This window comes from Lactuca saligna, chromosome 8 (assembly GCF_052625555.1).
Source record: "Lactuca saligna cultivar CGN05327 chromosome 8, ASM5262555v1, whole genome shotgun sequence".
Taxonomy (NCBI): domain Eukaryota; kingdom Viridiplantae; phylum Streptophyta; class Magnoliopsida; order Asterales; family Asteraceae; genus Lactuca; species Lactuca saligna.
The window spans coordinates 9,819,264-9,835,691 of record NC_136424.1 but is presented as its reverse complement, the minus strand read 5'-3'; the positions used below and the strand labels follow the sequence as shown (position 1 = coordinate 9,835,691).

The window sequence follows — 16,428 nt, the reverse complement described above, 5'->3', positions numbered from 1 at the left end:
GAAATAGTTCAGACATGTATTTTTCCGCAAAAACATATTGATAACATCATGATGATGTAAACATCATGTATGTCTAATAACTACCATTTGATGACATCATCATGATGTAGGCACCAGATGATGTCAAAAACACCTCTAGATATACAATTTTTGCTTCACATTCTTTGTCAAACATTATTCCGGTTATCTTTTTTCGTTTCCCTTCAACAACAACAAACAACAAATGGCATGCTCACAGTTACATGGATCATGATAAAAACAAATATTTATTACTTATGATAAAAATAATGCATATTAAAATCAAAAAACACAAACTGAGATAAATATAATAAAGACTCAAATGATGAACAAAATGATGATGATGTCTCATTTAAACACACATAAATTGTATGTTACATAGGAATTCAATAAGCATGGAGTATCAAAAGTTGTTGTTAAACGGTCAAATACATCCGGTAACCACAACCAAATTAATAGTTTTTCACAATTGAACGTCACATAAAAAAAGAAGGCCTCCTAAAAGTCATTATTCTCAAATTGAGCTTAATATGACAGGTCATGCACCTTCTATCGAAGTACTATTTATTTCTCGTTGCGATAAATAAACAAAAGTCCTCTTAGATTATATAGAATATAAATGTTTCAATTTGGTATAATTTTTCATTAATATGTGATACAAATTGCACCTTCTATCGATGTACTATTTATTTCTCCTGTCAAAATAAAATTGATAAACTAATATATTTGTTTTGCTTCTTTTAAACGACGAATAAATACTATTAACAAACATAAACCCAACGGAAAGCTATTTTGATAAGAATATAAGTCTAAAGTTATGTTTAGCGTATTAGCTGAAAAGCTAATTGTTAAAATCAAAATTAGCGGATAGCTGAAAACTAACTGATAAAAAATTACGTTTGGTAAAACTAGCTGAAATATATAAAATTACATAAAATGACATTTAAGAGTATTTATTTCTATAATTAATGAAGGGATATATTTGGACAATTTAAAAAAAACTCTTAAAAAGCTAGTTTAAGTAGCTTTTCAAAAAACTAACTTATAAGTTATAAGCTATTTTTTGACTTGTCAAGCACGATAACATAAAAAAAACTCAAAAAATAAATTAACTTATCAGTTAACTGTGACGCATCAACTCAGTATATGGTAAAATATGATATCTTTTTAGGGACCCCTATATAAATATCATTTAGACGTTAACCTTAATTATTATTTTTAGGCGTCAACATCGGATTTGATGCACTTTATTTAGGGATTAGAAGAAGATTAATTTGGTTCGAATATTCATGAATAAGTGACCCAAACTCCAAGTACTAACTTCTAACTATACTCTTTAATTTGCCACGCTATTCAAGTCCACCATTGTTACATTAAGTAAGTTCGTTTCTAATTATTTTTAAAATTATTCAACTAAAAATTATAATATTATAATGCAACAAAAGCGTGAAAATTGGTCTTTTGGGTACGAAGTCAAGGGAAAAAATAATCTACACGATATGTACTAAAAATAAAGTCGCAGTACATACTATCAATCTATAAATGGAAAGGACAATATATGTGTATACTGTATATTATACTTTTTTTTAATATTAGTATGATTTAACTTTGCTTAAAAGCAATGTCAAGATGGTTACAACCATAATACGAGAATAGTATTAGGAAGGTCATAAATTTGTCATGATGGAGGTGGTATCACGATTGTTGACTTATTAAAAAGTCTTTGCACCCTTTCTTTTTATTAAAAAATTCTATTTTGTTCTTGAATCTTGAACATAAACAATAGCATTGAGATAATTATAGTATATAAATTGAAAATGACACAGATAACAACAACTACTATATACTCAACTCATATTTCCTATGTATTTGATTTGTCATTTTGTTGAATTTGTCTGTCATTCAAAAGAAGTTTGATTTTTTTTTATTTTTTTTTTAAATAATGTGTAGAACTACATAATTTTGGTAAAATATAACAAACAAATAAAATCGATAATAAAACATAAATGAAGTTGATATTTTTTATTCATCAATAAATAAAGGAAAGAATAAAAAAAAATAGTGTTTACGTGGCGAAATTTAAGGAAAGAGAAAGACAAAAATACAAGATCCAGGGGGGAAATGAATAAAAAAAGTAGACATGAATTACGAAACGGTTACATGAATCTCATGTTTTCCTCCATCCATATTCCACTTATTATTTTAATGAAATATATTATATTATTTTCATGTTTTGTATTTTAGCATAACATAGATATAAAAAGAAACTGATTTCAAAAATATAAAGTCAAGAAAGAAAGAAAAGCATGTATGTATAAGGGGAAGGGGGAAGAGAGCGTGGGGTTGTGCTTCTTTCTTCACTCTTCACACCAAACAAACCCCACTCAACACAACAATCATCAATCATCATTCATCATGAAACATCCTCTGCACTACACCCACCACTCCTAAAAAGCAACAATCCAAATCCCTTAAATTTACTACCTTTTCTTACTCGAATCCACCATCAACACTCTCTCAACAATCATGGACCACCGTCCTCCGCCGTATCTCCCTCTCATTTTCCTCCTACTCTTCCTAATCTCCGCCGCTGCTCTTCCTTCAGAGCTTCTTTCGCTTCTCGCTCTAAAATCATCTCTAAAAGATCCTCTCGATACACTCCATGACTGGGAGTGGGATCCATCTAAACCTGGAACTCAGTGCTCGTGGTCCGGTGTCAAATGTGACCCGAAAACAAACCGGATTAATTCGTTGGACATCTCTAACCGGAATCTCTCCGGGACGATTCCACCGGAGATCAGATACTTAACCAGCTTACGTTATTTAAATATCAGTGTGAACCAATTTGCCGGACCTCTCCCTGTCGCAATCTTCGAGTTGTCATCTCTTCAAACTCTTGACGTTAATCACAATCTTTTCAGTTCAGTGTTTCCGTCAGGAATTTCGAAATTGAAGCATCTTACATTCTTCGATGCTTACAGTAACAGCTTCACGGGGCCATTGCCGACGGAGTTTGTTCGGTTGAGGTTACTCGAACATCTTAATCTCGGTGGAAGCTACTTTGATGGTGAGATTCCCAAGAGTTACGGTGGGTTTGAAAGATTGAAATTCTTACATCTCGCTGGAAACAGCCTTCGAGGTCAAATTCCAGCCGAGTTAGGAGTTTTAACGTCGCTCGAGCATTTAGAAATTGGATACAATGCGTTCTCCGGTGGAGTTCCAATGCAGTTTGGTTTGATGTCTAATTTGACATTACTTGACGTTTCTAGCGCTAGTCTTTCTGGTGAGTTTCCGATTGGTGTTACAAACTTGACGAGGCTGAAGACATTGTTAATTTTCAAAAATAATCTTCAAGGCGAAATTCCGGCGGCTATCGACAAATTGCAATCCGTCGAGATTCTAGATTTGTCGAACAATAACTTTTCAGGAAGCATACCGGAGCAAATTTCATTGCTGAGGAATCTTACGGAATTGAGTCTAATGAACAATAGACTTACCGGAAGCATTCCTGAAGGAGTAGGCGAGCTTCCGAGGCTCGAATATCTGTTTCTATGGAACAATTCTCTCACCGGAATTCTGCCACAAAAGTTAGGCTTAAATTCAAGGTTACAGAGACTCGACGTCTCTTCTAATTCTCTCTCAGGTCCAATTCCGGCGAATCTCTGTCTCGGCAACAACCTACTGAAACTCATTCTCTTTTCAAACAAGTTTTCCGGCGAGCTTCCACCGTCTCTGGCGAATTGCACTTCGTTGTACAGGTTCCGCATCCAATATAACAGATTAAACGGACCAATTCCCATCGGATTTGGGAGTTTACCTAACATCTCTTTCATGGATATGAGCGAGAACAATTTCTCGGGACCATTTCCTGGTGATTTACTCAATGCACCTAAACTAGAGTATCTAAATGTATCAGAAAATTCGTTCGACAGCACGTTGCCAGAAAATATCTGGAAAGCTCCCAGTTTACAGATATTTTCTGCAAGTTACAGTAAATTCAAAGGGGACATCCCACAATTTAAAGGCTGTGAAAACTTCTACAAGATCGAGATGGAAGGGAACGAATTAAGTGGTAGCATTCCTTGGGATATCGATCACTGTGTGAAGCTAATTTCTCTCAACTTACAACGTAATTCAATTTCCGGCATCATTCCGTGGGAAATTTCGTCTCTTCCTTCCATAACCGAAGTTGATTTATCGCATAATCTTCTTACCGGTACTATTCCTTCTGTTTTCGGGAATTGCAGTACATTAGAAGGTTTCAACGTTTCCTATAACCAGCTAACCGGACCGGTCCCTGCATCTGGAGTTGCATTTTCAAGCCTGCATCCTTCTTCATTCGCCGGAAACGAAGGACTTTGCGGCGGAGTCATTCGTAAACCCTGCCGTACAGAAACTGAACCAGAGACAAAACCACAACACCCCAAAAAAACCGCCGGAGCCACCCTGTGGATCGTCGCCGCAGCATTTGGCGTCGGTCTCTTCATCCTCATTGCCGGAATCCGATGCTTCCGTGCAAACTACCAACAACGATCCGTGGTGGAGGAAACGGAAACAGGTCCGTGGAAACTAACCGCTTTTCAACGCTTGAACTTCACAGCTGATGACGTGGCAGAGAGCTTGTCGATGACAGGTAAAATCATAGGGACGGGATCCACAGGGACGGTGTACAAAACAGAGATGCCAGGTGGCGAGATCATAGCCGTTAAAAAGTTACGCGGAAAGCACAAGGAGACAATCAGATTAAGGAAAGGTGTGTTGGCTGAGGTGGAGGTGTTGGGTAACGTGAGGCATAGGAATATAGTGAGATTGTTAGGGTGTTGCAGCAACAGGGAATGTACCATGCTCCTCTATGAGTATATGCCTAATGGCAGTTTAGATGATCTACTTCATGGAAAAAACAAATGTGACAATTTGGTAGGGGATTGGTACACAAGGTACAAGATCGCGTTAGGGGTGGCACAGGGGATCTGCTACCTCCATCATGACTGCGATCCAGTGGTTGTACACCGTGATCTGAAGCCGTCCAATATTTTATTGGATGGCGAGATGGAGGTAAGGGTGGCAGACTTTGGTGTGGCCAAATTGATACATTGTAACGAATCAATGTCCGTGATTGCAGGGTCCTACGGCTATATAGCCCCTGGTAATGTTTCTCTAACATTTTTCTTTGATTAAGTCTTGTATGGATAAATTGTTGATGTTATTTGTTTCATTTATTTTGTGTAGAATATGCTTACACTTTACAAGTCGATGAGAAAAGTGACATATACAGTTTTGGGGTATTGTTAATGGAACTCGTAAGCGGAAGGAGATCAGTTGAGTCTGAATTTGGGGAGGGTAATAGCATTGTGGATTGGGTGAGGTCGAAAATCAAGAGCAAAGACGGTGCAAAGGAGGTGTTAGATAAAAATGCGGGTGGTTCATGTAGTTCAGTAAGGGAGGAAATGATGTGTCTATTGAAGATAGCGTTGTTATGTACAAGTAGAAACCCCCCAGATAGACCTTCAATGAGAGACGTGGTGTCCATGTTGCAAGAAGCCAAACCCAAGAGGAAATCACCAGATGATGGTGGTAGAGTGGTGGTTAATGGTGGTGGTAAACCTCCGGTACAAAAGTCTAGTGGTTAAATGTTAATAAAATTTCTTCTTTCTTTGTTGTAAGGGGTGGGAATTGGTTTGGTATAGAAGTATTCTTTTTCTTTTTTGGGTGTCAATGAAAAATCTATGTGTTTTGAGTCTCTTAATTAAGGAAAGAATGAATCTATGGTATCTTACTGTTATTTTAGTTTCTTTTTGTTCGTACCTTTAAAAGATTAAATATGAATGAGAAAAGCTCATCAAATATTTATGTTTTTAAAAAATCAATCATCATAAGTATGTAAGAAACTCCTTTCATGGCTTGATTTGATAGATTATTTACTTTGGAGTTAAGTAAAGAGTATTTCATTCATCAAAGGTGGGGTGCGATGGGAGCGTGGAGTTGGCGTCGTGCCTTAAGAGATGGAGATGAACATGTGTAATTTGATGAATTGAGGAGGATTTTTTATGATGTAGTTCTTTCATGTGACAAATATAAAATGGCGGTGGGTGTTAGAAGGTTTGATTGACTTTACAATTTTCAATACTAGAAAATAATTTGATCAAATGTTGCGTCTGAATGCGGTTAGACCTACTATATGGAATCAATATATCCCTAGGATGGTTAATATATGAATGTGGCGTACCTTGTTGCATCCTCTTCCTACCAGATGGAATCCAAGTCGTAACGAGCTTAAAATGACTTCTTTATTGTGTCTTATTTAAAATTTATGATCATGTTTTTGTTTCTTGTGAGCTTGTTGTGAGTATTTGGCGAAAGGTATTTTGTTGGCTTGATATAGTACACTAGAAGTGGAAGGCAATTGCTGATATTGCTATTTGGTTGGACTCGATTTCAGGAGTTGCCAAGCCAAGGAGTATGGTGGAGGCTATTCTTTTGTGGTTGTGTGGAGGATTTGACAATTTCGAAATGACCTATTGTTTGGAGAGTTGGTACTGTCGGGATGAGATTTTTTACAACGTTATTGATATTTCATTTAATTGGTTCGTCTTTAGAAATTGAAAATTTTTTTTAGCTAAATGGGTTGATTGGCTTAATAATCATCATCTACGTTTTTTCTTTATATTTTTTTCGGTCTTTTTGCTAGTTTCTAATACAATTGAGTCGTTCTAAAAAAATAAAGAAACTTTGTCAATGTTTTTTTTTAATGTTAGATTATGTATATGTATGAGATAGAATTAATGGCATCCTTGTTAGTAACTTCTTGCTACCAAAGTGTGCCAGCCCCAACTTGTAAAACCTTTTCAAAGTTGATACTTTAACAATAATAAAAAGGTTTATACAACTATTTTGTTGAAAATTTTAAAAAGGTGTTGATACAAGCAAGGGTATTGGCATTACAAGTCACTATGTGTATAATGTACTCGTAGTTGCTTTAAGTGTCCAAACAAAATTCGTGTAACATCCATAAAATTCATGAAAATTTTAAACTTTAAAAACCAATCCATAAATCATCATATCATTGTTTACAAAATAGTATTCAAAACATGTTTAATATCAAAGTTTTCCCAAAATCATAAAACAAAACATGAGGAGGTGCAGGATCACGTCTTTGCCTTCCCGCGATCATTTGAGGTACCTGAAACATAACTCAAAACTGTAAGCCCAAAGCTTAGTGAGTTCTCTCAAAATACCAACACACAACAAATAACACATATACAATAACATCATGCAATGGGTCCATAGCTAACAGACTGGATTACCCATAAGCCTATAGCATAAGTCTGGCTTGCCCTCGGCCCACAACTTATGTCTGGTTTGCTCCCCGACCAGATCAGTTCTCGGACTGAATACTAAGCCCTCAGTACGAGTCTGTCATGCATTTCCCGGCCCTCAGCTCATATCTGGAATTCTCATGAGCCCTCAGTATGAGTCTGACATGCCCTCATCGATCCTCAGCTCATATATAGATTTCTCCAGGGTTTGTTGGCTACCGCATGGAGCAGTACAACCTCAACCCAACCCACACAATATGTCGACATATAACAGATAATAACATACATAGATAATCAGACAGTATCACAGATAATCCTACAGATCTACTGGACTAGCATATCAAAACTAGCATGCATATATATTCCATACTCAGCATATCAATGAATATCACATTATTAAACCAATGGGTCGGCCTTGGTACCTTCGACCCGTAAGTATAGTGAGGAGAACTCACCTCGCAAACTGAATAGAACTAATAAGGTCTAACTCCGAGTCTCAACTCTCTAACCGATACCTAATTCCATCAAATGACAAATTCCATAAAAATCCTAAAATCCCAAAATACCCTCAAGGTTAAACTTGGTCAAAACTAAAGTCCACCGGTCAAACCCACTAAGCCAAATGAGTGAACCCGGCTGAGTCAAGACCACTGAGCCACTCGCAAAGCTAACCCATGTGATTATGTGGGGCGTACTGATATTGCCATATTTATACTTATTTTTAGGCAATATTTAAGTATATTTTTTATTAATAAATTGATAATATGTTTAGAATAATGATACTTATGACTTTAAATTGTTATTTTTAGCCAATATAAAGGATTTTCAAAGAAAGGGGCCAAAAGTGACAATATGTGGAACATGGGAGGCTTGAAAGACAAGAAAATAATAAATTCACGATAAATACTTAATTCACGACGTGGCGATGAAGCCCACGACGTGGCATGGGGTTTCCAGAAGATAGATATCGTGACACTAAGGATTTCCTTGGAGGATACGGATTACTTGAAGCCCACGACGTGGCACAGCTGGCCACGACGTGGCGCGGGTTTTTGAAGATTATTTAAGTTCTCCTGATTATTAAGAAAGGGAGAAGCTTTTAGCAGAAGGAAAGAGTTCCAGGAGACGATTCAGAGCGAAAGAAGAGTTCTGGAAGAGGGTTTTCAACACCAAAAAGAATAGAGGTCTATATTTTAGTTAAATAAGAACATGTCTTTCATTATTTTTAGCTGTGTTGGTTTAGTTGCTATGATGAGCAGCTGAATCTAGCTACTCTTGTTTAGCTAGATGAAGCTTTAAACTTATGAATAGTTCAATGTTTATGTATTAATTTTAGTTGGTAAAAATTGCTTGTGTTTGATTTGTATAACCTAGCATACTATTATTTGTTTCTCTAATTTCTTGATTGCATGTTCTGTGTAGCTTAGTGACCATTAAATTGCATGAACTTGTTTACCTAATGATTTAGTGAACATTGAATTGTTAGAGCTAGGATTGACCAATCTTAGTCAATAATTAGAATAAATAGAGCTTAGCTGTGTTTGAGAGCGTGTATTGTGACTATAATTGCGTTTATATTACAAATCTTACATAGCATATTTACATTCATAATTAGTTCTGTGTTTAATTATGTGTGAACATACATGGTTTGACATGAATTAGTTAATTATTGGTAAAATTATAACTAAATTACTAATACAACTAAAAACCAACTTAATAATCCATAATCATTAGCTAGCCATAAGGGAGAAGTGGATTCAAACTAAACAAGAGCGTGTTTTTATTTATTGAATTTGATTTAAGTTCATCCGATCTTGTAAAAGCAGATAAAACATCTTTTAAACTTGTTAATAATTAGGTTAATTTAATAGTAAGTAAATTAACTAGTAACACCGTTCCCTGTGATCGACACCCAACTTACCCAAGCTATATTGTAATCTGACTAGGTACACTGCCTATAAGTGCATAGTTAGTTAAGTTTGTTAGGTTATAAATATTAAAATTAGTGAGTACTTTTGTGCACATCACGTACCCCGAAGGTACGCTTAGCGTACGCAAAACCTCGCATTGACCACCATCAGGGTGGCTGACCTGCGTACTCCCTCGTACACGAGGTGTAACCTCGCAAACCACAAATCTTCATTAAAGTGCTTAATGGCTTAAGCACATATTTCAAATCTACAACTAAAACACACCTTGGAGTCATAAAGTTGGAAACTTTATGACTTTACACGCCTAATAAGAGCTTAACACATGGTCTTAATCCATTAAGACCTCCTACAAGATGCATGGAGCAAAGCTAACCAAAGGGACTTCATATTTATAGCTAATGACCCTTCCTAGGGTCTGAAAGGACAACCCATTGCTAATTACAAACATTTATCATAGTTCATCCCAAAATCACATAATACAGAAAATACGGGTGTATGTGTGCTGCGATCAAGCTGAACCCTTCATTTCCAAAACAATGATAACTGAAACCATAAACAAAATTGTAAGCACGAAGCTTAGTGAGTTCCCCAGAGCAAACCCCACACAATCCATATAACCTCATAATTCATATCATCTATAGCAGATACATAAAGCATATCAATCATATAATCAATATAAGTTATGCATAGGATCTCGTGGAAACCTCCAGGGTCTTACACATATACTCACACAAACCGTACCAACTACACAAGTCATGCATATAATATATAGTGATGCCCTGGAAACCCTCCAGGGTCTTACTCTGGGTGCCCTAGAAACCCTCTAAGGTCTTAGCACACTGCCATGGGAACCCCTACATGGTATTCACTAACTACCAATAAATCCATACATAAAAACATATGAGCTAAACATGCAAACATATAAGAATGCCCTGAAAACCCTCCAAGGTCTTACACCAGGTGCCATGGGAACCCCCACATGGTCTTAGCCTAATGACATGGGAACCCCCACATGTTCTTAACTAAGGATGACATGGAAACCCTCCAAGGTCTTAAACCCTAGTTCCTTGGGACCCCCCCCCCCCCCCCTCCTGAGGTCTTTACCTAGGAAGCTATGGAAACCCTCCAAGGTTTTACAACTAGGTGCCCCGGGAACCCCCGAAGGTCTTCCTTGCAAGTATCACAAAAATAACTAGCATATCAAATATCACACAATCAACTAGCATATAACATATAACTAATTGCCATGGGAACTACCTCATGGTCTTCACATAAATACATATGTACCAATAGCACATTCCCAATAATCATCACAACTAAATAAACGGGCCGAACGTAGTGCCTTAGACCTATTAGTATGGTGAGGAGACTCACCTGGCATTGCTCAAGTCCCGCGGATAAAACTCCAGCTGTTGGTTGACAGATTCCCGAACTGTCAACATCAAAACGACACCCAATTAATAATTGGGTTCCATTACATAACCATAAGTTAATGCTTGGGGTAAAAGGACCATTTTACCCCCTAACCTAGCTTGGTTCAAAACCAAGGCCTAAACTCACACTTGAAGGCCCTAAAGCCAAATAATCAACCAAGGCCCAACATATGGCACAATTTTCCAAATTGGGCCTAAACCTCTACGTGGGCTTATCTTAAGGCCCAACCATTTATTCTAATCCAAACATTTGACATTCTGATGGCCCAATAGCTAATAATCCTCAAGGCTCAATTATGGCTCACTTATGGCCCAATTTTCCAAATTAGGCCCAAGCCTTTCCAATGGGCCTTATCCTAAGGCCCAATAATTCTCTTAGTCCATAAGCATGTTCCCCATTTGGCCCACGAAGGCCCACATCAAGTCAGTCCAAGAAGTGTCCCAATAAGAACCCAAACCCAATTAGGGTTTTTCACATAAAATGACGATTAGGGTTAAGTGTTTCTTACTTAACCCATTAAGGACTTAATCCATTAAGTCCATCACTCCATGAGTCCAAACATGCAATGTGGTCGGGTTAATTCAAAATTCCAAATCCAATGGTCCTACGTGGGTCCCGATAAATCCAAAATACATCTTCCCAAAATTAGGGTTTTCTAAACCCTAATTAGGCTTTCCAACCAAATCAAAAACCAATTAATCCAATAGTTTAATTTTTACATTAGTTAAAGTCTAATCTAGTCGGGTACCACCCAGTATCACCTCGGGCAGTGGTGGTTGGCGGTGGTTCACAGCGGCAGCCACTACCTTACGGTGGTGATGATTATGATCTTCAGCAAATACAACATCAAAGGCACTCCAAATATCAATCCAAACGCACCCAAAAGCCCACAGCCACCCGAGATGGTGGCTAACAGTAGCGGAGCGGCGATAACAGGCGGTAGCAGGTGGTGGTGATGAGTTTTCCTTGTTTTTCCTATCCAAGAATATCCACACAACATTAAACTAGGGATGGCAAAAGAAACCGAACCCGATGATAAAAACCAAAAACCGACATATTAGGTTCGGGTTTGGGGTCGGTTAATCGGGGCCGGGATCGGGTTTGGTATGCTTTTAGAAAATTTCCATCGGTTTGCTTACGAGGATGGTAAACAAAATACCCGTCCTGATTACCCGAAACCAAAACCCGTTACCTGAATATATGTGTATATATATATATATATATATATATATATATATATATATATATATATATCCTTGAGTTATCTTCTTTGTTGTGAACGATTTAAAGATAATTTCTTGAGATAGCTTCCTGTTTATTTGTAGTGCTAGTGTTTTGACATTTTTTTATTCATAGTATTTAGAGTAATAGTGATATTTTTGTTTATGAATGCTAGTGTCTTTACTGTTTTTTGCCACTAGTAACCACTTACGTATCAGAACAAATATGTCTACTCTTAGTGGTTTTGTAAATTATCAAAATTATTTTGGATATGAATTTATGCTTGCATCACTAAGTCTAATGGTTTTGTATTCTCATTGAATCAAAATTATTCTTAATTTGAATGTTAAACGGGGATCCCCATTACCCCGTTGGGATACCCACAGACCCGATAGTGTTTGGTAAACGGGTACCCGTTGGTAATCGGGTCGGTGATGGGATCTATCTTCAAATTCGGGGACAGGGCGGGATTACCAAAAATCGTCCCAAACCCACCCCATTGCCTTCCCTACATTAAACTCACGAACTAGGCCCACACACACACACCAAATCACGCACACCCCCCACGGTGGATGGTGGCGCAAAAGAGATGGCAGCCACGACCTCACGGTGGTGGTGGTTGCTTTTCTAGCCAAAATATTGTTCATACAAACCTAAGAACACGTCAAACAACATATACACCTAAGCATAAAAACATCCGACCACCTCCTAAGCGACTGACGTCGCCGGAAAGGATGAGAACATCGGTCGAAGGCCACTGATGGCAGTTATGACGTACCCGACGTTGAACAAATGAGAGGAAAGAAGAGGTGGGAGGTGGTTAATATTACCGAGAGTCTTCAAGTCACGGATCAGGGAAAAACACGGATACCATCATCGGTCTTGGTGGCTCTTCCGATGACCCACGACGTCCGAAAGCAGGTGTAGTGGTGACGTTTCGGTGGCGACATGGCAAGTGGAAGTGTGGAGGTCGACTCAGGCTCGCAACCCCTTGGCTTTTCCAACAAGGAGATTGATGACGGTTGGAAGGTCCCCTCACGGTGGCGGCTAGTGAAGAATTAGGGTTAGGTTATTCATTATATATATATATATATATATATATATATATATATATATATATATATATGGGTTAAGTGAGGGTGACGGTTTATCCCGTGCCCATATTCAAACTTTGCACATTTAACAAGTCTAGTCCCTCCCCATAGGATCTTGATTAGTTGAAAAACTCTTTTAAGATCGTTTAGATCTTTGACAAGTAAATCAAAAAGTAAACAAGTATAAGAACACACAATGAATCAAACAAGTACTGAATGATTAAAACAACAACACCTCAGAAGAACTCGATGAAGAACTTCTACTATCGAGGTGTGCTAGGGTTACAATATAATCAAGAAGCATTCAACTAACGATACATGGATGCATCTTATGTACTAAACCCTAATTACAAAAACACGGCTGGACAGGCCCAAACCGTGACATTAATAGACTTAGAAAACGAGCCCAATGACGCAACTCCCATACTCAACAATCTCCCCCTTTGCGTCAATTGAGGCGAGAGATCATTTCAGTTGATTGAGAGTGGATTTCTTCACAGTCTTAAATACCTTCAGTATGATAGCGAGAATAGTTTGTCTGAAGAGAATATACCATCGAAGCATATCCGTAAAAAATTTCTTATCAGCTTCCCTGTTTTGACCATACCTGCGAATAATAAGGCTGAAACACATAAGGCATCCTCCTAGATCCTTGGTCCTATACTAACATGATGTTCTACTGAAACTGAAACTGAGACTGAAACTGGAACTAAAACTGAAACTGAAACTGATAATCATAAACTTGTATAGGTAATTTGGGAGTACTTACTTGAGCTCGGCTGATTGCATGCACCACACCCTTTTTCTCTTTTCAAGGTATTTTCTTTCTAAATATTCTTTTCGCTTTTTTTTTAAACTCTTTTCTTTCCTCAAACTCCTTTTTACCAAAAATTCCTCTCGAAAATGTTTTTCTTTTGAAAACCTTTTACCGTTTCCTTAGTTTGAGTCCAGACACACTCTTAAGTATGTCTGAATCCCTCAAACCAAGGCTCTGATACCAACTTGTAACGACCCAAGAATCACGACTAAAAATTTCTTTTAAAACATTACTAAAACCATATTTATAAAACCGTATCATAAGTCATAACATAATTTTCGAGTATTAATTCAAAACATAATCTCATTATCAGAGTAAAACATTCCCAGGCTAACTGTCTATGGTGTGTGCACTGCAACCTCTCCGAGCTCCTCTTTTGAAAACTGAGTACCTAACACCAAAACTGAAAACCGTAAGCACGAAGCTTAGTGAGCTCCCCCAAACTACCACATACCATACAATAACATATAAAGCACATACTGGGCCTTGCCCACTGCATCGGACCGAGGTCCGGACTAAATGGGGCCTTGCCCCCTGCATCAAACCGAAGTCCAGAAACTGACTGGGATCTTGTCCCCTGCATCGGACCAAAGTCCGGACTATCTGGGGCCTTGCCCCCTGCATCGGATCGAAGTCCGGAAATTGACTGGGACCTTGTCCCTTGCATCGGACCGACGTTCGGACTAACTGGGGCCTTGCCCCCTGCATCGGACTGAAGCCCGAAAACTGACTGAACAAATCATAACATAAACATATCAACTAGCATGAACACATAAATTGCATACTGCATCGATCCGTAGCCCGGAACACATAACACATAAATCATGTCTGAGCCACGAAGGCATCAAACATACTAAAAACTACATCGGATCAAAATCTGGAAACTACTACTAGCTAAACGGGCTGGCATTGTGGCCTTAGACCCGTTCCTACTGGAAGGAAACTCACCTGGTACTGCTGAACTTGCTGATAACCCTCTAGCTGCTAACCGACAACCTTCTGAGCCGCTGCTCCTCTAGCTCTCTGAGCTACCAATATCAAAATGATACTTAGTCTGAAAATCGTTCAAAAGTCAACTACATCAACTCTGGTCAAAAGTCAAAGTCTTGGTCACAGTTAACCCTCCAGGTTGACCTTACTCGCCGAGTCAGCCTACTGACTCGTCGAGTTCATAAGCTCTTAAATCCCTTTCATTCGCGACTCGACTTGCTGATTCAGACCATGACTCGCCGAGTCTACTGATTTCCGAGTCCTGACCTGACCACTCACTGGGTCCCCACTCAACTCACTGATCTGAGTCTTAACTCGAAGGGTTTGGGGTTTCGCGACTTGACTCGCCGAGTCTAAGGCAATCTTCAACAGACTCGCCGAGTTGTTCATCCAACTCGTCGAGTTCATCTCCATCTTCATACTAGTCGTTGAGTCCACTCCAAGGACTCATCGAGTCTATTCAGTCCTTTATATATTCAGAGGCTTTTGAGTCATGCATGGACTCCAAACTGTAGATCCACTCTTCTAAAGCCTATTACTTACGTAAAGTGGCAAACTTTACGTGTAGCTAAGGAGATCTAGGCTCAAAACACTATAAACTAGGGTTTAAGACAAAGGGGCTTAACAATCAACCCATAGACTGACGCTCTATGATTCTCTAGACCAAGATACACTTAGATCTGAAGTAGCAACTTCAGATCTTGGCTTCTAACTCGAAATGGTTCTTAAACTTGCCCTAAAAACCCCAAATCTCATGATAAAGGTTGATCTATATGCAAAGGAGTGAAGGTAGCGACTCACTACCTTCAAATGCTTTGTAAAATCCCACAAACTCTGGATCTACTGCCAATCCTTGAATCCCCAATGGTTGCCTTCTTCCTTTTTCCTTCAAATCACCCAAAATGGCAAGAAACCTTGAATGAGCAACAGTGGAGGCTTAGGGTTTCGGGTTCTGGACTATAGGGCCGCAAATGAGCCCTAGGGAAGAGAATAAGATGCTTAAATAGGGTACCAAGTGTCAGAATTAGGGTTTCCCAACCCAGACCAGACTCGCTGAGTCCACTTTCCGACTCGCCGAGTCGGTCACTTACTTTACACCCGGATCCCGCTCCAACTCGCCGAGTTCCTCCCTGGACTCGACGAGTCAACCCTATTTAACTTATGGGTTTTTCCTTTCCTTTCTTGACCTTTTTGATTTCGGGTGTTACACAAGGAATAGAAAGAGTCCGATTAATACCTCAAATGACTTTGAAATGGATGCAAGATCTTGTTTGCCTTCTTCTCCTTTGGATCTAGGCTTCCTCTTTTCTTCCAAACTTCACTCTTTACACAAAAATGCCCAAAAACACTCAAGACAGGTTAAGGTATTGCTATGAAATGTTATGAGGGTGAGGGAGGCCAGATTGGGTGCATAAGGGGGATTATATAGGGTGCAAAACCCGTGGATCTAGGGTTTCTTCTAGATTGGCGGCGTAACAACCAATGTATCATGGTTCGCATCACTTCCTGAACTTCTTCCATCGTGATAGGTTCGGGTGCAGGCGTAACAACCAATGTATGACCCTTCACATTCTTAGGCTCAAGTTGTCATCATCCTCTTGTTTTGT

The 16,428-nt window shown here is 38.6% G+C and overlaps 1 protein-coding gene across 1 annotated transcript; it reads left to right on the top strand.

Moving 5' to 3' along the window:
• Nucleotides 1-2,326: 2,326 nt before the first annotated feature.
• On the top strand, nucleotides 2,327-5,800 carry LOC145009053 (uncharacterized). Its single transcript, XM_078967715.1, has 2 exons — nucleotides 2,327-5,164; nucleotides 5,248-5,800. The coding sequence occupies exons 1-2, from the start codon at nucleotides 2,545-2,547 to the stop codon at nucleotides 5,646-5,648; spliced, it is 3,021 nt and encodes a 1,006-aa protein (XP_078823841.1). The 5' UTR covers nucleotides 2,327-2,544; the 3' UTR covers nucleotides 5,649-5,800.
• The last annotated feature ends 10,628 nt before the right edge of the window (nucleotides 5,801-16,428 follow it).

Excerpts from the sequence above, each read along its gene's own strand:
- LOC145009053 (XM_078967715.1), top strand. The coding sequence starts at position 2,545 with ATGGACCACCGTCCTCCGCCGTATCTCCCTCTCATTTTCCTCCTACTC. Across the intron at positions 5,165-5,247 it reads CTACGGCTATATAGCCCCTG|AATATGCTTACACTTTACAA; the intron begins GTAATGTTTCTC and ends TATTTTGTGTAG.